The 24,202-nt window shown below is 41.4% G+C and overlaps 1 protein-coding gene across 1 annotated transcript in view; it reads left to right on the forward strand.

Moving 5' to 3' along the window:
- Nucleotides 1–24,202, forward strand: part of LOC128656803 (uncharacterized) — a 262,897-nt gene that overhangs the window by 214,853 nt on the left and 23,842 nt on the right. The window contains exons 6-7 of the mRNA XM_053710962.1: nucleotides 663–710; nucleotides 11,654–11,752. Coding sequence (XP_053566937.1) covers nucleotides 663–710; nucleotides 11,654–11,752 — 147 coding nt within the window. The remainder of the gene's footprint in view (nucleotides 1–662; nucleotides 711–11,653; nucleotides 11,753–24,202) is intronic.

Genomic DNA, 24,202 nt, shown 5'->3' on the forward strand with positions numbered 1-24,202 from the left:
TACCCCGACTACCCCGGCTGGGTAGCTCCGCCAAACGGGTCCTGCTTCCTCCCTGTCAACTGCAGCTATGTAGCTGAATGTAGCAGAATCCCATGACCCAGGGGTGGCGGTTTCATTTGAAAGCTCTCGATCCACAGATGCCACAGTCAAAAAAGCGGCGTGATTCGTTACTGGGGACCAGAGATGCAGTCTGTTGAAGTTATGGGGGTAGGGGTAGTCTAAAAACCCCGGCTCCCAAAGGAGCTCCCCTCCGGTAATTCCCCCACTTCTTGTCCTCTCTAGGGGCTACCAATCCCCAAAAGAGCGGAGCTCTGGGGCAAAGGGCCTCTGGTACAACCAGGGGTAAAGTTAGTGGGTGTCCTGCTGTTCTATGGCAGACCGGGAGTTCCAGGAGCCTGGCCAGCCTGGGAGAGGTTAGGCGGGTGTCCGTTGAGAAGCGGTCGCCCGGGAGTTCCAGGAGCCCGGCCAGCCTAGGAGGGTTTTTCCGGTCAGAGACCAGCTCTTCTCTGACAAAGTACTCATCACCGAATAAAGGGAACAAAAGGTCTGGGAGATTACGGTTGCTCTTCGTAGCCCAAATCCGCTGAAGAACAGGAGGGGGTGAGGTGGTAGGGGGTAGGGATTAAACTCTTGCAGCCTAGCACAGCATGGCAAAACAGTAGATAGCAAGAGAGAGCAAGATCCCACTAGCCATGAAAGGGCCAAATCTGGTGTGACAAGGAGTCAGGCAGACAGTGGGGGGGTCTTGGCTGTCTGGTATACGTGACAGCTAGGCCTCAACTCAGTTCGGTCTGGTTTATCAGATTCCAATTGGACATCACATCAGTGGCTTATGTCGACCATCAGGGAGGAACAAGGAGTTCCTTAGCGATGAAGGAGGTTTCTTGCATTCTTCTGTGGGCGGAGTCTCATAACTGCCACATTTTGGCCATTCACATCCCAGGTGTGGACAACTGGGAAGCAGATTACCTGAGAAGGCAGACGTTCTCACCCAAGGGAGTGGGCTCTTCATCCAGAAGTATTCTCAATGATAACCCTCAGGTGGGGGGTTCCAGAGTTGGACCTGATGGAGTCTCGTCTAAACATCAAACTTCCCTGATACAGGTCCAGATCAAGGGACCCGCAAGCAGTTCTGGTGGATGCTGTAGCGGTTCCATGGGATTTCGGTCTGATTTACATTTTTCCTCCGTTTGCCCTCTTTCCTCGGGTGATATCTTTTATCAAACAGTAGCAGACTTTGGTGATTCTAATTGCTTCAACTTGGCATCACAGAATTTGGTTTTTGGACCTGGTGAAGATGTTGTCCTGTCCTCCGTAGAGATTACCACTGAGGAAGTAGTCTTGAGTAGGAGTAGTCTTGAGACAGGCAGAGTTCAGCAACAATAAGGCAATCAGCAGTTCAGGGTTTCAGGGGTTAATCAGAAAATAAGCACCCAGGAGCACAAACACACCTATACTTGGGCGATGTAAGTAAGGAACAGAGGTACTTACATAGCCCCAGGTTCGCGCTAAGGAACCGTTTCAGGAGGCTCAGAGGAATGACGTTGCGGCAGGTGCGCCCAGACCACCGCCGCGTCTATGGCCATGGCAACTGGAAACAGCCATCTGCGTCCATGGCAATGGCCACAAGGAGGAGTGGAGCGGCGTGACAGCTACTAGGAATTTTCTGCAATCTTCTGCCCTTTTTGTGGTGTTTGCTGGTAAATGCAAGGCCACGTCAACTCTTTCTTTTTGATTGACGAGTGTCATTAGATTAGTTTATGAGACAGCTGGGCGACAGCGTCCTGAGAGGATTACGGTTCATTCAACTCAGGCTGTTTCTTCTTCCTGGGCCTTTAAAAACAAGGTTTCTGTGGAGCAAATTTGCAAGGCAGCCACATGGTCCTCGTTACATACCTTTGAAAACTTTTACAATTTTGATGTTTTTGCCTCAGATGAGGCTTCTTTTGGGAGAAAGGTTCTTCAAGCGGTGGTGCCCTCAGTTTAGGTTCCCTGTCTTGTTTCTCCCTCCCTTTCCATTATGTGTCCTCTAGCTTGGGTATTGGTTCCCACTAGTAATTAGAATGGATTTGTGGACTCTCCATGTAGAATCCACGACCCGCCCTTGTCTAAATTCAAGACGGTTTATTATGTTCTAAACTTCAGACCCCTCTATACCCTGGGTGTTCCTCTTCTTTGTCCGTATTCCCTCAGGCTGAATGACTGGGGATTATGGGAAGTAGGAGGGATACTTATTGCTTTGCCTCCTTCTTGTGGCCAGATGTTGAATTCCCACTAGTAATTAGAATGGATTTGTGGACTCTCTATGCTAGGAAAGAAAATAATTTCACAGGTAAGCATCATTCTGGTCCCAACAGTGTTGCACGGCTACAGCTACGCTAGGTTAAGGCTTTGGTTAGAAAGGCCTATTTGGCGGCTGGTAAGTTTCCAGAGCATGTTATTGCTCATTCAAGTGGGGCAGTGGCTACTGTATATGTCTTTAGTAATTATCCTTTTCTTGACTAGATTTGTAAAGCTGCTACCTGGTCTTTGCTTTATTTTTTTAGTTCTCCCATTTTGATGACTCTGCTGTGGCCTTGGCAGGATAGTACTGTGGCCCGTCGTGCCGGACTAATAACATACAAGCCTTATTCTGGTGGTCTTCTGGACTTCACTGCTTGGGTACTGAATCCCACGGGATTTGTGGACTCACTATCATATGAAAGAAAGCATAATACAACTTACTAGATAAACTTATTGCTTTCAAGATGGTGAGAGTCCACGACCCTGAACATTTATTATTATCATCATCAGTGGGTGGCAGGTGCTGTTTTGCACTTCATTTGTCCCTCCTTGGTATTTATACCTATTTTCTAGCTTTGCTACTCTGTTTTGTTAGACAGTGTGAGGGGAATTAAAGAGTGATAGGCTGGTGTAGGTGTATTATGCCTTCTCCTGGTGTACAGGTAATATACCCACATATGATGATTTGTGGACTCTTACCTACATGAAATAAATACATTTATCAGGGGAGATTAAATTATGTTTATATTCCTGGTGCAGAATGATTCAGCCCAATCTAAGTTATTTTGCATTAGTCAATAACACAAATCAATCCCACTGAACCCTTTTGTAGTTAAGAAACAAAAGCAAAAGTTTTCTTAACCAGCGATATATATTTAGTTCTATTTTTATTTGAAAAGAGTTGGTTATTAGTTATCTCAGGTTTTCATCACAACTTTGTATAATTATGACTTAATGCTTGTCATTATTTGTCAGGGGATTGTAGAATAAATTAATGTGCTAACAGATTAGGATGTTAAAAAGCAGAAAACATGGAGGGACGCCTCACGTGCAGATCAACCAATGGAAACAGATCCAAATAATAATAATAATAGTGTAGCCAAATGGGTAATCACATTTATGGAAAGCGCCCTAATGTGCTAACAGCAGCAGACTGATAACACCGGATTTATCAACTCACCCTCTTCTGGTAGCAGCAACCACCAACTTTAGGATGCAGGAAACACAGTGGGAGCTCCACAGCAAACAAATCAAGGTGCTATCACTTAGCTTAAGTTAAAAACAATTTATTTTAAAAACAAGTTAAAAAGAATAAGCATTCAGCGAAAAGGAGACATTTGTGATAATGCCCCTATCATGCAACGCGTTTCTCGGCTTACTAAGTAGCCGTTTCATCAGGCTTATAGCACCTAGATAAAGTCCTTTTAAATGCTAGCAAAGCTAAAAAAAATGTAACCAGCCCATTCTGGGCGTGTGTTAGGCATGTGGAACAATTAGCAATTCAAACAGCTGATTTGCTTTAGTAAACCAATAAACATAATTAATATGTTAATACCTTGTATATCCATAGATCCATTCCAAAGATAAATCCTAAACATAACACTCAGGCGATATCATATAAAAGAAGTATATTGTAACATCTATAACATAACATTCCGATAATATCATACTGTATGCACATACATATATAAGGGCCGATTTATTAAAGTGCGAGCGGACATGATACGATGTAGCATACGCTGTCGGCATTTATCATTGAACAAGCAGTTCTTGTGAACTGCTTGTGCAATGCCGCCCCATGCAGATTCGTGGCCGCTAGCAGGGGGTGTCATTCAGCCCGCTCGTATAGGATCGTGCAGATTGAAGACCACAGCCTCAGAAGCAGCTGCTTCATAACTGTTGTTCCCGGCGAGCCCTTGTTAAATCTACCGCATAGTATGTAATATTGTCCCAAATGGCATCGGTTTAATAGAATCCGTAAACCAGTTCTTTTCTTAATGATACTTTATGTCAAAGCTCTGTTTATAAATTCAGCCTTATTTGTTATCTGGTCTTTTACCATACGGTAAGTAATATGATAAATTCCTAAATCCAATCATATGCTAAATATTTCCTAGATGTTTGTGCACATTTATCACCAAATATGTGGTACACAGAAAAAAACTATATATATCCTAAACATAATGGGGGATATTTATCAAGCTGTCGAGCGCAAATACGCCGGAATTCCGCAGTGTAATTGTTGCAAGCTTGATCCGACCTAGTTATCAAAGCCTACAGAAAAGCAAAAAATGAAATTTGTGACGTAACATACGATCCGCCGGTCTCAATCCGAAGCAGATCGATGCTTACATCATTACAGATGTTCCAAATACTCATGCGGCTCTATTTGACACTTTTTCCCATTTATCAAATTTCTAACAGGTACGCTCGCGGCTATTCCGGCCCAGTGTACCTGGTTTTCAATCCACTACCCTGGAGGCCGCGGATGCTATAGAAATCAATGGGAGTCTGAAAGCAGCGAAAGCTTATGTTCAGTGCTGCCCGATATCCCATTGATTTATATGGTTGACAACAAGTAACGTTTACACCTAACACCCTAACATAAACCCTGAGTCTAAACACCCCTAATCTGCCGCCCCGACATCGCCACCACCTACATAATGTTATTAACCCCTATCCCGCCGCTCCCGGACCCCGCCACCACTAAATAAACATATTAACCCCTAAACCTCTGGCCTCCCACATCACTAATACTAACTAATCTTATTAACCCCTAAACCAGCCCCCCACATTGCCATAAACTAAATTAAGCTATTAACCCCTAAACCTAACAACCCACTTACTTTAAATTAAAATTACAACATCCCTATCTTAAAATAAATTTAAACTTACTTGTAGAATTAAAATAAATTATTTTTAAACTATTAATTAACCTACCCTATTATATTACAATTAAATTAAACTAGCATTTAAATAAACTAAATTACATATTAAAAAAACCTAACCCTACTCAAATTATTTAAATCTACTATTAAACCTTATTACAAATTACTAAATTACCAAAAAAAATAAACGCTAAGTTACAAAAAATAAAAAACACTAAATTACGGGGGGGGGGGGGGGGTTTGGAAACATTATCAAAAATAAAAAAGAATTACACCTAATCAAAAAGCCCCCACAAAATAAAAACCCCCTCTAGCCTACAATAAACTTCCAATAGCACATAAAAGGGCCTTTTGTGGGGCTTTGCCCCAAAGAAATCAGCTCTTTTACCTGTAATAAAAAATACAAACACCCCCAACAGTAAATCCCACCACCCAGCCAACCAACCCCCCCAAATAAAAAACCTAATCTCCCCATTGCCCTGGGCATTTGTATGGGCATTGCCCTTGAAAGGGCATTTAGCTCTTTTATCTGCCCAGACCCTAATCTAAAAATAAAACCCACCCAAAAATCCCTTAAATAAACCTAACACTAACCCCCGACGATCCACTTTCAGTTATTGAAGTCCCACTTGAAGGATCCATCCAGCCAGCAAGAATTCTTCATCTGTGTGGCCTCTGGTATCTTCTATCTTCATCCATCCAGCGCGGAGCGAGTCTATCCTGAAGACATCCGGCACCGAGCTACTCTTCATACGGTCACCGCTGTAAACTGTTTGGAACAGCCAATAGGATTTTAGCAGCTCTAATCCTATTGGTTGATTGAAATCTTTTAGCCAATAGGAATGCAAGGGATGCCATCTTGGATGACGTCACTTGCATTGAAGTTCCAGTTTACGGCGGCGACCCTTATTAAAAGGAGCTCCACGCCGGATGTCTTCAGGATAGACCCGCTCCGCGCCGGATGGATGAAGATAGAAGATGCTGTCTAGATGAAGACTTCTAGCCGCCTGGATGAGGACTTCGCCAGCTGCATGAAGATGGAAGAGGCCGCCAAGATGAAGACTTCTTGCCGGCTGGATGGATCCTTCAAGCGGGACTTCAATAACTGTAAGTGGATCGTCGGGGGTTAGTGTTAGGTTTATTTAAGGTTTTTTTTTGGGTGGGTTTTATTTTTAGATTGGGGTCTGGGCAGGTAAAAGAGCTTAATGCCCTTTTAAGTGCAATGCCCATACAAATGCCCTTTTCAGGGCAATGGGGAGCTTAGGTTATTTTAGATAGTTTTTTTATTTGGGGGGGTTGGTTGATTGGGTGGTGGGTTTTACTGTTGGGGGGTGTTTGTATTTTTTTTACAGGTAAAAGAGCTTATTTCTTTGGGGCAATGCCCACAAAAGGCCCTTTTAAGGGCCATTGGTAGTTTATTGTAGACTGGGGGGGGGTATTTTGGGTGCGCTTTTTATTTTGATAGGGCTATTAGATTAGGTGTAATTCTTTTTTATTTTTGATAATGTGGTTTTTTTTCCGTAATTTAGTGTTTTTTATTTTTTGTAATTTAGCGTTTATTTTTTTGGTAATTTAGTAATTTGTAATAAGGTTTAATAGTAGATTTAAATAATTTAAGTAGGGTTAGGTTTTTTTTAATATGTAATTTAGTTTATTTAATTGCTAGTTTAATTTAATTGTAGTATAATAGTTAGGGTAGGTTAATTAATAGTTTAAAAATAGTTTATTTTAATTCTACAGGTAAGTTTTAATTTATTTTTTAATTTTAATTTAAAGTTAGCGGGTTGTTAGGTTTAGGGGTTAATAGCTTAATTTAGTTTATGGCGATGTGGGGGCTGACGGTTTAGGGGTTAATAGGTTTAGTTAGTATTAGTGATGTGGGAGGCCAGAGGTTTAGGGGTTAATACGTTTATTTAGTGGCGGCGGGGTCCGTGAGCGGCGGGATAGGGGTTAATAACTTTATTTAGGAAGCGGCGGGATCCAGGAGTGGCAGGATAGGGGTTAATAACTTTATTTAGGTTGCGGCGGTGTTGGGGAGCAGCGGGATTGTGGTTAATAACTTTATTTAAGTTGCGGCGGGGTCCGGGAGCGGTGGCATAGGGGTTAAACATTTTAGTATAGTGGCAGCGTTTAGTGACGGTATAAATAAAGTTGCTAAAAAGGCGAATAGACGCAAGATCGATGACTGCTAGTTAACAACAGTCTGATGCTCATCGCCCCGTACTTGGTGCGCATCTTTTTGCCGGCTTTTTTTATAAATATGGAGAGCGTATTGAGATCCGTGGCCACGATGTTAGGCGAGCGTATTTGTGCCAGCGAATGCAACGCAGTTGAGGCTTTGATAAATATCCCCCAATGTAGTGATGTATCAGATGAATTTGTGAAGAAAGGAAAAAATACAGAGGCGCCTCTAAGTGTAGTATCAACAAACAAGATCCAGTCGGCAACAAAGTATATGTAAATATACTCACATTTAGTAAAGCACACTATAGTGCAATTGGAACAGACCGAGACTTCTGAGCCTCTCGGCTGACTCTGATCAGCGGTAACTCTCACAAGAGGAATTCTGTTCCGTGTTCTCCCCGTAATGCTCCGTGTTGTAGCCGCTATTGGTAACTTGTCAGCAAGCTCCTACTTGTGGGGATACAGGTACATAGAACAATAGATCCTCAAAACATCCAAAAAGGCAGCGGTAGTATGTTTAAAATACTTTAATTTAAAACATATTAAAACAGTGACGCGTTTCTCGGCGTGCAACGCCGTTTCCTCAGACTGTGTATAACCACACTACCGCTGTCTATTTGAAAGGATAATAGCCAATCAATGATACCTTGTTTTCAAAGTCACGCCTCCTTGTGTGACTTCACACAGTTGCATAGTGTTCAGCTGTTGCCTCCTAATAGCTAGACCTCTCTCCTATTGCAAATACAAAAACAATACATTTATATTGTGACAAAATCAATTAACATTGTGTTCACTTAGAAACTAAAAAAGATACTTAATATTTTAGCGACATCAACATTTCTTAGTATATTTTAACATTACATTCGATTCCAAACTGAAACTATATGCAAAGAACATTATCATATTGATGGAACCACGTTTTAAACGCATATATATCAGAGCGTACATCCTCCATATTAACTAGCGGCTCAGAAGTCTCGGTCTGTTCCAGTTGCACTATAGTGTGCTTTGCTAAATGTGAGTATATTTACATATACTTTGTTGCTGACTGGATCTTGTTTGGTGAGAGGCGCCTCTGTATTTTTTCCTTTCTTCACAAATTCATCTGATTTTGACGAGCCTTATCAGAGAGCAGCCACAGAGTTTCCTTCGTGCCACTTGTCCTTTGTGTCATTGGAGCATTTAACGAGACTTTTTACACAGACGGCTAGATTACGAGTTTTGCATTATGAGCGGTGCGGTGCTAGCTTGCAAGTTATTTACACCGCTCACCTCCCTATAGCGCTGCTATTACAGGTTTGCAAAAACCCGGCGTTAGCAGGCAATAAGTGAGTGCAAAATTGAGCTCCATACCGCACTCAAATACCAGCGCTGCTGTAAGCCGGTTTTACGTGCTCGTGCACGATTTCCCCATAGACATCAATGGGGAGAGCCGGCAGAAAAAAAGTCTAATACCTGCAATAAAGGAGCGTAAAGCTCCATAATGCAGCCCCATTGATTCCTATGGGGAAAGAAAAAGTTATGTTTAGACCTAACACAAAACATAAACCTTGAGTCTAAACACCCCTAATCTGCCGCCCGACATCTCTGACACCTACATTACACTTATTAACTCCTAATTTGCCGCCCCCCGACATCGCCGCCACCTACATTAGTTATTAACCACTAACGTCGCCGCCACTATACTAAAGTTATTAACTCCTAACCCTAAGTCTAACCCTTACACCCCTTACCTTTAATGTAATTAAAAAAAATCTAAATAAAACCTACTATTAATAACTAAATAATTCCTATTTAAAACTAAATACTTACCTGTAAAATAAACCCTGAGATAGCTACAATATAACTAATAGTTACATTGTATCTATCTTAGGTTTTATTTTTATATCACAGCTAAGTTTGTATTTATTTTAACTAGGTAGACTAGTTAGTAAATAGTTTTTAACAATTTACTAACTACCTAGCTAAAATAAATACAAATTTACCTGTAAAATAAAACCTAACCTGAGTTACACTAACACCTAACCTTACACTACAATTACAAATAAATTACAAAAAAACAAAACACTAAATTACACAAAATAAAAAAAGAAATGGTCAAATATTTAAACTAATTACACCTAATTTAATAGCCGTATCAAAATTAAAAAGCCCCCCCCAAAATAAAAAAAACCCTAGCATAAACTAAACTACCAATAGCCCTTAAAAGGTCCTTTTGCAGGGCATTACCCCAAATAAATCAGCTCTTTTACCTGTAGAAAAAAATACTAACAACCCCTTAACAGTAAATCCCACCACCCACACAACCAAACCCCCCAAATAAAAACCTAAATCTAAATAAACCTAAGTTCCCCATTGCCCTGAAAAGGGCATTTGGATGGGCATTGACCTTAAAAGGGAATTTAGCTCTTTTTCAACCCAAACCCAAACCCTAAGCTAAAAATAAAACCCACCCAATAAACCCTTAAAAAAACTAGCACTAACCCCCGAAGATCCACTTACAGTTTTTGAAGACCCGACATCCATCCTCAACGAAGCGGCAGAAGTCCTCAGCAAAGCCCGCAGAAGTCTTCATCCAAGCGGGCAGAAGTCTTCATCCAGACGGAATTAAAGTCTTCAGTCAATCGGAATTAAAGGGTAAAAAATCCTATTGGCAGATGCAATCAGCCAATAGGATTGAGCTTCAATCCTATTGGCTGATCCAATCAGCCAATAGGATTGAGCTTGCATTCTATTGGCTGTTCCAATCAGCCAATAGAATGCGAGCTCAATCCTATTGTCTGATTGCATTAGCCAATAGGATGTTTTCACCTTTAATTCCGAATTCAGCCAATTGGAATTCAAGGGACGCCATCTTGGATGACGTCACTTAAAGGAAGTAGCGCAAAACTCATAACTACTGACCGCTCACTTTTTGGCCTCCCAGGCAAACTCGTAATACCGGCGCTATGGAAGTCCCATTGAAAAAGGACTTTTTGAAAGCTGCAGTAGTTACGTTGCGTTACGGCTAAAAAAGTGTGCAGTACAGATATACCTGCAAGACTCGTAATACCAGCGGTAGTGAAAAAGAGCCATAACGCTGCTTTTTCACTCATACCGCAAAACTCTTAATCTAGCCGAGAGACTTTTAGGGATTTGTATTTACAGTATTTATTGCAACATATTTTTAAACGTATATGGTCACTGTGTCACACAAATTTACAATAGTGAATGTGAAGCTAGGATTTGACTAATAATCTATTGTTATTTATTTTGATGTGAAATAGTACTGCATAGGACACCGATATTATCACTGTATAGCTTAATTTCTATTATATTGAGGTGTGCCGCCCCCTTATTAGTATTAGTAATAGCGCTGCAGAATCTGTTGGCGCTCTACAAATAACCGATAATAATAATAATTAGAGTGATTAGCTCATCACTCTTAACGCTGTTTATTAGTGATGTATTAGATTTGCAGATGTATTCCGCTTAGGCTAAAGATGTGACACTTATGTTAGTGCTCCGTTATAAACTAAACTGTGACTCTTGTTAATGTGCCAAAAAGATGTTGACTTTCTCCTAGATGTTTGTGCACACTTGAGAATGAATGTTTGTGCACATTTTGTACCAAATATGGTGTAAGCAGAAAAATCCTTTATATAAACTGTGACTCTATTGTGAATGTGCCGAAAGATATTCACTGAATATCACGTAGATGTTTGTGCACACTCGAAGATGAATGTTTGTGCACATTTATTACAAAAATATGGTGTAAATTAAAACTTCCGCTATATTCGTGGATGTATTCCTCTTAAACTAAGGATGTGACACTTATCTTAGTGCTCCGTTATAAATTAAACTGTGACCCTATTGTTGAAAAATGCTTACAAAATGTCTCCTAGATGTTTGTGCACACTTAAAGATGAATGTTTGTGCAAATGTGTTACTAAATATGGTGTAAACTGAGAATTCCGCTATATAAACTGTGACTCTATTGTTAATGTGCCAAAAAGATGTTGACTAAATATCTCCTAGATGTTTGTGCACACTTGAGAATGAATGTTTGTGCACATTTTTAACCAAATATGGTGTAAACGGAAAATTCCGCTATATATACCCTAAACTTCATATAGTGATGTATCAGATTCCAGAATGCATTCCACTTTAGCTAATGATGTGACACTTATCTTAGTGCTCCGTTATAGACTAAACTGTGACTCTATTGTTGATGTGCCGAAAAATGTTCACTAAATATGAGGATAAATGTTTGTGCACATCTTTTACCAGATATGGTTTCCTGTCGTTTATTTATACAGAGCTGCAAATGGTGAAGCCAGACATCTTCTTGCGGATAAAGCCAGATGAGATGGTGTTTGAAGCTTGTCCGGAGCCTGGTGATGGTGATAAAGGACAGAGTAAGTGAGGAAGCCAGTCATTGCATTGAGCAATTCTCCACAAAACAAGTAGTAGGACCTGGACGTGGAGAAAGGACAAAGATAGATGGGTGAGGAGGTGGAGCAGGAATAGACTAAGAGAAATTGAGGAGGAGACGTGTATAGCAAATAGGTAAGCAGGAAACACAATAGGATCAAGTGAGAGCAAGCAGGAAACACAATAGGACCAAGTGAGAGCAAGCAGGAAACACAATAGGACCAAGTGAGAGCAAGCAGGAAACACAATGGGACAAAATGAGAACGAGCAGGAAACACAATAGGACCAAGTGAGAGCGAGCAGGAAACACAATAGGACCAAGTGAGAGCAAGCAGGAAACACAATAGGACCAAGCGAGAGCAAGCAGGAAACACAATAGGACCAAATGAGAGCAAGCAGGGAACACAATAGGACCACGTGAGAGCAAGCAGGAAACACAATAGGATCAAATGAGAGCAAGCAGGAAACACAATAGGACCAAGTGAGAGCCAGCAGGAAACACAATAAGACCAAATGAGAGCAAGCAGGAAACACAATAGGACCAAATGAGAGCAAGCAGGAAACACAATAGGATCAAGTGGGAACAAGCAGGAAACACAATAGGACCAAATGAGAGCAAGCAGGAAACACAATAGGACCAAGTGGAAGTAAGCAGGAAACACAATAGGACCAAGTGGGAGTAAGCAGGAAACACAATAGGAGCAAGCAGGAAACACAATAGGTCCAAATGAGAGCAAGCAGGAAACACAATAGGTCCAAATGAGAGCAAGCAGGAAACACAATAGGACCAAATGAGAGCAAGCAGGAAACACAATAGGACCAAGTAGGAGCAAGCAGGAAACACAATAGGACCAAATGAGAGCAAGCAGGAAACACAATAGGACCAAGTGAGAGCGAGCAGGAAACACAATAGGAACAAGTAGGAGCAAGCAGGAAACACAATACGACCAAGTGGGAGCAAGCAGGAAACACAATAGGACCAAATGAGAGCAAGCAGGAAACACAATAGGACCAAATGAGAGCAAGCAGGAAACACAATAGGACCAAGTAGGAGCAAGAAGGAAACACAATGGGACAAAATGAGAACAAGCAGGAAACACAATAGGACCAAGTGAGAGCGAGCAGGAAACACAATAGGACCAAATGAGAGCAAGCAGGGAACACAATAGGACCAAATGAGAGCAAGCAGGGAACACAATAGGACCAAATAAGAGCAAGCAGGGAACACAATAGGACCAAATGAGAGCAAGCAGGAAACACAATAGGACCAAATGAGAGCAAGCAGGAAACACAATAGGACCAAATGAGAGCAAGCAAGAAACACAATAGGACCAAGTGACAGCAAGCAGGAAACACAATAGGACCAAGTGGGAGTAAGCAGGAAACACAATACGACCAAGTGGGAGCAAGCAGGAAACACAATAGGCCAAATGAGAGCAAGCAGGAAACACAATAGAACCAAGTGGGAGCAAGCAGGAAACACAATAGGACCAAATGAGAGCAAGCAGGAAACACAATAGAACCAAGTGGGAGCACGCAGGAAACACAATAGGACCAAATGAGAGCATGCAGGAAACACAATAGGACCAAGTGGGAGTAAGCAGGAAACACAATAGGACCAAGTGAGAGCAAGCAGGAAACACAATAGGACCAAATGAGAGCAAGCAGGAAACACAATAGGACCAAGTAGGAGCAAGCAGGAAACACAATAGGACCAAATGAGAGCAAGCAGGAAACACAATAGGACCAAGTGGGAGTAAGCAGGAAACACAATAGGACCAAATGAGAGCAAGCAGGAAACACAATAGGACCAAATGAGAGCAAGCAGGAAACACAATAGGACCAAGTAGGAGCAAGCAGGAAACACAATAGGATCAAATGAGAGCAAGCAGGAAACACAATAGGACCACATGAGAGCAAGCAGGAAGCACAATAGGACCAAGTAGGAGCAAGCTGGAAACACAATAGGACCAAATGAGAGCAAGCAGGAAGCACAATAGGACCAAGTAGGAGCAAGCAGGAAACACAATAGGAGCAAGCAGGAAACACAATGGGACCAAATGAGAATGAGCAGGAAACACAATAGGACCAAGTGAGAGCGAGCAGGAAACACAATAGGACCAAGTGAGAGCAAGCAGGAAACACAATAGGACCAAATGAGAGCAAGCAGGAAACACAATAGGACCAAATGCGAGCAAGCAGGAAACATAATACAACCAATTGGGAGCAAGCAGGAAACACAATAGGACCAAATAAGAGCAAACAGGAAACACAATAGGACCAAATGAGAGCAAGCAGGAAACATAATACAACCAATTGGGAGCAAGCAGGAAACACAATAGGACCAAATGAGAGCAAGCAGGAAACACAATAGGACCAAATGAGAGCAAGCAGGAAACACAATAGGACCAAATGAGAGCAAGCAGGAAACACAATAGGACCAAATGAGAGCAAGCAGGGAACACAATAGGACCAAATGAGAGCAAGCAGGAAACACAATACAACCAAGTGGGAGCAAGCAGGAAACACAAAAGGACCAAGTGAGAGCAAGCAGGAAACACAATAGGACCAAATGAGAGCAAGCAGGAAACACAATACAACCAAGTGGGAGCAAGCAGGAAACACAATAGGACCAATTGAGAGCAAGCAGGAAACATAATAGGACCAAATGAGAGCAAGCAGGAAACACAATAGGACCAAATGAGAGCAAGCAGGAAACACAATAGGATCAAGTGGGAACAAGCAGGAAACACAATAGGACCAAATGAGAGCAAGCAGGAAACACAATAGGACCAAGTGGAAGTAAGCAGGAAACACAATAGGACCAAGTGGGAGTAAGCAGGAAACACAATAGGAGAAGGCAGGAAACACAATAGGTCCAAATGAGAGCAAGCAGGAAACACAATAGGTCCAAATGAGAGCAAGCAGGAAACACAATAGGACCAAATGATAGCAAGCAGGAAACACAATAGGACCAAGTAGGAGCAAGCAGGAAACACAATACGACCAAGTGGGAGCAAGCAGGAAACACAATAGGACCAAATGAGAGCAAGCAGGAAACACAATAGGACCAAATGAGAGCAAGCAGGAAACACAATAGGACCAAGTAGGAGCAAGCAGGAAACACAATAGGACCAAATGAGAGCAAGCAGGAAACACAATAGGACCAAATGAGAGCAAGCAGGAAACACAATAGGACCAAGTAGGAGCAAGAAGGAAACACAATGGGACAAAATGAGAACGAGCAGGAAACACAATAGGACCAAGTGAGAGCGAGCAGGAAACACAATAGGACCAAATGAGAGCAAGCAGGGAACACAATAGGACCAAATGAGAGCAAGCAGGGAACACAATAGGACCAAATGAGAGCAAGCAGGAAACACAATAGGACCAAATGAGAGCAAGCAGGAAACACAATAGGACCAAATGAGAGCAAGCAAGAAACACAATAGGACCAAGTGACAGCAAGCAGGAAACACAATAGGACCAAGTGGGAGTAAGCAGGAAACACAATACGACCAAGTGGGAGCAAGCAGGAAACACAATAGGCCAAATGAGAGCAAGCAGGAAACACAATAGAACCAAGTGGGAGCAAGCAGGAAACACAATAGGACCAAATGAGAGCAAGCAGGAAACACAATAGAACCAAGTGGGAGCACGCAGGAAACACAATAGGACCAAATGAGAGCATGCAGGAAACACAATAGGACCAAGTGGGAGTAAGCAGGAAACACAATAGGACCAAGTGAGAGCAAGCAGGAAACACAATAGGACCAAATGAGAGCAAGCAGGAAACACAATAGGACCAAGTAGGAGCAAGCAGGAAACACAATAGGACCAAATGAGAGCAAGCAGGAAACACAATAGGACCAAGTGGGAGTAAGCAGGAAACACAATAGGACCAAATGAGAGCAAGCAGGAAACACAATAGGACCAAATGAGAGCAAGCAGGAAACACAATAGGACCAAGTAGGAGCAAGCAGGAAACACAATAGGACCACATGAGAGCAAGCAGGAAGCACAATAGGACCAAGTAGGAGCAAGCAGGAAACACAATAGGACCAAATGAGAGCAAGCAGGAAGCACAATAGGACCAAGTAGGAGCAAGCAGGAAACACAATAGGAGCAAGCAGGAAACACAATGGGACCAAATGAGAATGAGCAGGAAACACAATAGGACCAAGTGAGAGCGACCAGGAAACACAATAGGACCAAGTGAGAGCAAGCAGGAAACACAATAGGACCAAATGAGAGCAAGCAGGAAACACAATAGGACCAAATGAGAGCAAGCAGGAAACATAATACAACCAATTGGGAGCAAGCAGGAAACACAATAGGACCAAATAAGAGCAAACAGGAAACACAATAGGACCAAATGAGAGCAAGCAGGAAACATAATACAACCAATTGGGAGCAAGCAGGAAACACAATAGGACCAAGTGAGAGCAAGCAGGAAACACAATAGGACCAAATGAGAGCAAGCAGGAAACACAATAGGACCAAGTAGGAGCAAGCAGGAAACACAATAGGACCGAATGAGAGCAAGCAGGAAACACAATAGGACCAAATGAGAGCAAGCAGGAAACACAATAGGACCAAGTAGGAGCAAGCAGGAAACACAATAGGACCAAATGAGAATGAGCAGGAAACACAATAGGACCAAGTGAGAGCGAGCAGGAAACACAATAGGACCAAGTGAGAGCAAGCAGGAAACACAATAGGACCAAATGAGAGCAAGCAGGAAACACAATAGGACCAAATGAGAGCAAGCAGGAAACATAATACAACCAATTGGGAGCAAGCAGGAAACACAATAGGACCAAATAAGAGCAAGCAGGAAACACAATAGGACCAAATGAGAGCAAGCAGGAAACATAATACAACCAATTGGGAGCAAGCAGGAAACACAATAGGACCAAATGAGAGCAAGCAGGAAACACAATAGGACCAAGTGAGAGCAAGCAGGAAACACAATAGGACCAAATGAGAGCAAGCAGGAAACACAATAGGACCAAATGAGAGCAAGCAGGAAACACAATAGGACCAAATGAGAGCAAGCAGGAAACACAATACAACCAAGTGGGAGCAAGCAGGAAACACAAAAGGACCAAGTGAGAGCAAGCAGGAAACACAATAGGACCAAATGAGAGCAAGCAGGAAACACAATACAACCAAGTGGGAGCAAGCAGGAAACACAATAGGACCAATTGAGAGCAAGCAGGAAACATAATAGGACCAAATGAGAGCAAGCAGGAAACACAATAGGAGCAAGCAGGAAACACAATAGGACCACATGAGAGCAAGCAGGAAACACAATAGGAGCAAGCAGGAAACACAATGGGACCAAATGAGAACGAGCAGGAAGCAAAAAAGGACCAAGTGAGAGCGAGCAGGAAACACAATAGGACCAAGTGAGAGCGAGCAGGAAACACAATAGGACCAAGTGAGAGCAAGCAGGAAACACAATAGGACCAAATGAGAGCAAGCAGGAAACACAATAGGACCAAGTAGGAGCAAGCAGGAAACACAATAGGACCAAGTGAGAGTGAGCAGGAAACACAATAGGACCAAGTGAGAGCAAGCAGGAAACACAATAGGACCAAATGAGAGCAAGCAGGAAACACAATAGGACCAAGTGAGAGCAAGCAGGAAACACAATAGGACCAAATGAGAGCAAGCAGGAAACACAATAGGACCAATTGAGAGCAAGCAGGAAGTACAATGGGGCCAAATGAGAGCAAGCAGGAAACACAATAGGACCAAATGAGAGCAAGCAGGAAACACAATAGGATCAAATGAGAGCAAGCAGGGAACACAATAGGACCAAATGAGAGCAAGCAGGAAACACAATAGGACCAAGTGGGAGCAAGCAGGAAACACAATAGGACCAAATGAGAGCAAGCAGGAAACACAATAGGACCAAGTCAGAGCCAGCAGGAAACACAATAGGACCAAATGAGAGCAAGCAGGAAACACAATAGGACCAAGTCAGAGCAAGCAGGAAACACAATAGGACCAAATGAGAGCAAGCAGGAAACACAATAGGACCAAGTAGGAGCAAGCAGGAAACACAATAGGACCAATGGGAGCAAGCAGGAAACACAATAGGACCAGTGGGAGCCAGCGGGAAACACAATAGGACCAAGTTGGGAGTAAGCCGGAAACACAATAGGACCAAGTGGGAGCAAGCAGGAAACACAATAGGACCAAGTGGGAGCCAGCGGGAAACACAATAGGACCAAGTGGGAGCTAGCGGGAAACACAATAGGACCAAGTGGGAGCAAGCAGGAAACACAATAGGACCAAATGAGAGCAAGCAGGAAACAAGGAAACGCAATAGGATCAAATGAGAGCAAGCAGGAAACACAATAGGACCAAGTGGGAGCAAGCAGGAAACACAATAGGACCAAGTGGAAGCAAGCAGGAAACACAATAGGACCAAATGAGAGCGAGCAGGAAACACAATAGGAGAAAATGAGAGCGAGCAGGAAACACAATAGGACCAAATGAGAGCGAGCAGGAAACACAATAGGACCAAATGAGAGCAAGCAGGAAACACAATAGGACCAAATGAGAGCGAGCAGGAAACACAATAGGACCAAATGAGAGCAAGCAGGAAACACAATAGGACCAAGTGGAAGCAAGCAGGAAACACAATAGGACCAAATGAGAGCGAGCAGGAAACACAATAGGAACAAGTGGGACCAAGCAGGAAACACAATAGGACCAAGTGAGAGTAAGCAGGAAACACAATAGGAACAAATGAGAGCAAGCAGGAAACACAATAGGATCAAATGAGAGCAAGCAGGAAACACAATAGGACCAAATGAGAGCAAGCAGGAAACACAATAGGACCAAATGAGAGCAAGCAGGAAACACAATAGGACCAAGTGAGAGCGAGCAGGAAACACAATAGGACCAAGTGGGAGTCAGCAGGAAACACAATAGGACCAAATGAGAGCAAGCAGGAAACACAATATGACCAAATGAGAGCAAGCAGGAAACACAATAGGATCAAATGAGAGAAAGCAGGAAACACAATAGGACCAAATGAGAGCAAGCAGGAAACACAATAGGACCAAGTGAGAGCGAGCAGGAAACACAATAGGACAAAATGAGAGCAAGCAGGAAACACAATAGGACCAAATGAGAGCAAGCAGGAAACACAATAGGATCAAATGAGAGCGAGCAGGAAACACAATAGGACCAAATGAGAGCGAGCAGGAAACACAATAGGATCAAATGAGAGCGAGCAGGAAACACAATAGGACCAAATGAGAGCAAGCAGGAAACACAATAGGACAAAGTGAGAGCAAGCAGGAAACACAATAGGACCAAGTGGGAGCAAGCAGGAAGCACAATAGGACAAAGTGAGAGCAAGCAGGAAACACAATAGGACCAAATGAGAGCAAGCAGGAAACACAATAGGACAAAGTGAGAGCAAGCAGGAAACACAATAGGACCAAGTGAGAGCAAGCAGGAAACACAATAGGACCAAGTGGGAGCAAGCAGGAAGCACAATATGACCAAATGAGAGCAAGCAGGAAACACAATAGGACAAAGAGAGAGCGAGCAGGAAACACAATAGGATCAAATGAGAGCAAGCAGGAAACACAATAGGACCAAATCAGAGCAAGCAGGAAACACAATAGGACCAAGTGAGAGCAAGCGGGAAACACAATATGACCAAATGAGAGCGAGCAGGAAACACAATAGGACCAAATGAGAGCGAGCAGGAAACACAATAGGACCAAATGAGAGCGAGCAGGAAACACAATAGGAAGAAATGAAAGCAAGCAGGAAACACAATAGGACCAAATGAGAGCAAGCAGGAAACACAATAGGACAAAGTGAGAGCAAGCAGGAAACACAATTGGACCAAATGAGAGCAAGCAGGAAACACAATAGGACCAAATGAGAGCGAGCAGGAAACACAATAGGACCAAATGAGAGCAAGCAGGAAACACAATAGGACCAAATGAGAGCGAGCAGGAAACACAATAGGAAGAAATGAAAGCAAGCAGGAAACACAATAGGACCAAATGAGAGCAAGCAGGAAACACAATAGGACAAAGTGAGAGCAAGCAGGAAACACAATAGGACCAAATGAGAGCAAGCAGGAAACACAATAGGACCAAATGAGAGCAAGCAGGAAACACAATAGGACCACATGAGAGCAAGCAGGAAACACAATAGGACCAATGGGAGGAAGCAGGTCTATAGCTGTCATTGTACCTGCTTGTCATTGCCTACTGCTGTGTACTGCTGGTCTTTAGCTGTCATTGTACCTGCTGGTCATTACCTACTGCTGTGTACTGCTGGTCTTTAGCTGTCATTGTACCTGCTGGTCATTACCTACTGCTGTGTACTGCTGGTCTATAGCTGTCATTGTAAGTCAAAGGAGATATGTGTGGTATTGCAGCGCTAAGATGCACCCTAAGCTGTGATGCACAAAAGGGGTCTAACCATCCCCTAAAAGAGCAAAAACTGAAGAAGATAGGAGTGATCACAGCGCCAAAAGGCCTAAGGGTATGTATACACACAGATGCAGTGAGGTAGGATTGAGTACTAAATGAAATTTATTATATACAGTTTGGACTAGTTAAAAATAGAGTAATAAAAACAGTAAACCTGATTTCCAGCAAGGAAATCTAACATAAAAGCTTAACAGCTGTATAGGGAGAACTGTTAAATTACTCCCACTTATAACAATATTAAAATTATTAAACCATAAAACACTGCATAAAAACAACTAATCAATGTTAACCCAGCCCCAGGTTATGGGTACAGGTGAATAAGGAAGTATTCCGATACGTGAGTGAGCAGGTGGAAAGCCACCTACTTATTCAAGCCGTTAAATAGTGGCAGCAGGTTCCTGGTGGCGCTATTTAAAACGGCTGTAAAAGACTGAAAGGTAAAGTGCTAGAATGTTTAGCACAGTAGAGATCAGTTAACAGTTATGGATCCATATCTGAGGATTTGCCACGGTATAGATCCCAAAAAAGGAGTGCTTGACATACGCCGCACTCGAATTAGAGTCTATGGCACCGGGTTCTGGCAAATCAAACAGTAATATCAACAATGCCTAAGTGTGATTTATAAGTGATAACACGAAATTGCTGGGTGTGTGACAAACAATAGAACACGTGAATAGGTGCGTTTCAAATAAGCAATAAAAATGCTGGCGATGATTACACAAAATCTAGTACAATGCTAGCATTAGTTACACAAAAAGATAGATTTAAAATTTAACAAATACTTATAAAAAATCCAGATGGATATCCCCAAAAAATATATATAAAATTGGTGTTCAACAAAGGATAATAAAGAGCAATGCAGTTCAAAAATATCAGTGAAAAAGATGTCAGTGAAAAGTTGTCAGTAAAAAATATATATATATATAGTCAGTGAAAAAATATATATACACGGTGGCACTAAAAAATCCAGAGGAAATCCTATTCAGCCGAAAAAACGTGATGGAAAAAATTGATGGTTAAAGGAAAAAATGATGATTTAGATAACAAAATAATTTGCAACAAAGTGTGTCAGTGAAAAATAAAAAACACGTTGTATCCAGTGGTGAATCAAAAATGTTCAGTTTGAATTCTTTCAAAATGAATTGTGATGATAATCTGGAAAGGGTTTTCCAAAGTAATCCTTTATGGGGCTCAGCCGTTCCTATGATTTATCATCGATCCCTAAAAATCAAAAAATAAACATAGCGTAGCACAATTTTTGCAATTTGAGAATTGTTAGAAAGATGCTTACCAATGGGTCGTCTACGCGTTTCGGTCCTCACAAGACCTTTATCAAGACTAGTTCATTGGTAAGCTAAGCATCTTTATATAGGTGTACTAATTCAATGACCGTAAGTAGCTTCAACTAATTCTACTTCCGGTTTTATCGCTACTTTCAATAGCAATTTCTTCTTGTTTTAAATGTTCTTATGTACTTTACATTTAGTATCTTAATGTTATGCTTGTGGGTGGTTTGTATCTGTGCTTATTACCCAATTTATAGTTTGTTTTGACATCGATTTTATGATGTCACTTCCGGTATATGATTCCAGGTTGGTTGGTGTAAACAAACCCGCTGTCATTTCCAGTTTACGGTTATTGAGTTATTAACTTTTAAAACTTAATTTGTTAGCTATTGAGTAGCATAACTTAATAACTTCATACATTTTCTTATAGGGGTGTGTATAGGACCCCTATCTTAATTTATACGTTTTCCACAATAAGAGTAAAGTATCTAGTGTAAGGGGCAGTTAAAGTAAGGAACGGACGTTGAACTATCATTCGATCATCAATATGTATAAACATAGACGATTGTGGGCAGGGGACCCTTATCAAAACCTATTGCGGTACAAGCATATAATATATGCGTCTAATGTTCACACTAGAAGGAGTGAGTTTGTGTTGTATTTATATTAAAGTTAGTACTAAATGAAGTAGTGAAAATACAGATACATATTTTCCTAATAAATAAAATCCTGGAATCGTGATTGTTTTCCAAATACATAATCAACCTTATTTAGTTCAGTCACCATAATCGTTTTCAAATGGAGACGATTTTGCTGACGGATCGGTATGGATCTCTACCGAGATCTGAGGTTCTAATATGTTCCTAGTCGGTAGATATGGTGCCCATAGGCTGGTGACATATTGTCTAAAAGATAGACAGAGATCTCGACCGAGATTGGGGGTTAGGTCATATCTAGGATGGTTATTGCCCCTAATCTTGTAGCTGAAGGTTATCATAACTATTAGGAGCACAAGAGCTCTAATCTTATAGGTAATATGATTCCCTAATTTCTAAAATTGGATATCGTTTTATTTCATGTATTGTTGCTAGAATAGCAAGGTAGCTACATTCCTTGTCTGTACGTGAGGATGGATTAACTGAAGATTGATAAATTCTAGGAGCTAGTTATGTTCAATATAGTCTTATTACTGATGCTAGTGGTATTGTTTATTTAAAAGAGCCGTAAGTGGATCACTAACAGTCAGGTCATAAGTCTATAAGAAATGCCCAATTTCAAGAATATTTATTTAGTCTTGTGTCTCATTTTAAGCTATAGTTCAAAAGGGGTCTAGATACCAATGCGATATTAGAGGTTCCAGAATAGAAGTGAGGTTGCTAATGGTGGTTTACTTAAGAAAGGAGAATTTTTATATGGTATATTATGTGAGAGGGAAAATGTTTGGTGGACGTGAAACCATAAGCCCATAGGCTGGCATTAGTTGAGTCCAAACACATAAATTGGCATTAATTAAATAGATAGGTGAGGTCCTCTCTGTTGTTCAGACCTTTCGGATGAAGGCAATCCATTAGAAAGATCCATTTGGCCTCAGCTTTGAGGAGGGTTTTTTCAAAATCCCCTCCTCTCCAATTTTTTATCACTTTCTGTATGCCCATAAACTTCATCTCTTGTATTTTGCCATTATGTTTGGTGGCAAAATGTTTGTACAGTATCGTGTCTTTATCCTGTTTTTCAATTAACCGGATATGCTCTCTTAACCTATCTCTGAGGCTTCTCGAGGTCTGACCAATGTATTGGAGGCCACAGGAGCACTCTATGAGGTAGATGATACCTGTATCCTGGCATCTGATAAGGTCCTTGATCTTAAGGTCCTTGATCTTAAATTCTTCTCTTGACCTCGATGCATGTTTTACAGATAAAGAAGGAGATGATTGTTTGGACACCCAAACCATTTTCAAAAACTTAGAGAAATCATTAATATCAGAAGTTAAGTACAAAGCTGATATATCATTTCTTAGAAAATGTATTGAACTCAACATTATACCTAAAGGTCTAATGGTCACTAAAGATTGTGCTTTTCCAATATCCAAACCCAAATACTCTAAAAGATGGACAGAAGCTCTATCAACCGCTTCTGTCACCTTAATGAATATTATTATTGATTATTGGGATGAATTACTACACGAAACTGATACTGAAATTAAAGAGGATGAACAGATATTGATGAACCTAGAAAGCTCTGGGATTGATATCTCTGAGAAGAAAATAAATTTAGTCAAAAAAGTGACAAAAATTAGAGAGGATGTAATCACAAAGAAAACCAAAAAACTAAAGAGAGAATTAGACGGAAAAAGAATTAATGCTAATGAAAGTATTGAAATTGTAGATTCCACACTAACCAATGAGACCACGGGGGGGAATACAATAGAACAATGTAATGGTAATATGACACATGAAGGACAACTTGAAGTGACAAATCAGCACACACAACAATTAAGGCAAAATAGACCTCGCCCACAAAAATCATATACCAACAGATTTCAAAGAGATAGGATGTACTCGGACTATAGTCCCAATAGATATGAATGTGATAGAGATATTAACTATAGAGATAGTTCCAATTACAGAAGGGAAGACGAACAGTGGCGAGGGTCACAACATTACAGACCAG

This window comes from Bombina bombina, chromosome 4 (assembly GCF_027579735.1).
Source record: "Bombina bombina isolate aBomBom1 chromosome 4, aBomBom1.pri, whole genome shotgun sequence".
Classification (NCBI taxonomy): domain Eukaryota; kingdom Metazoa; phylum Chordata; class Amphibia; order Anura; family Bombinatoridae; genus Bombina; species Bombina bombina.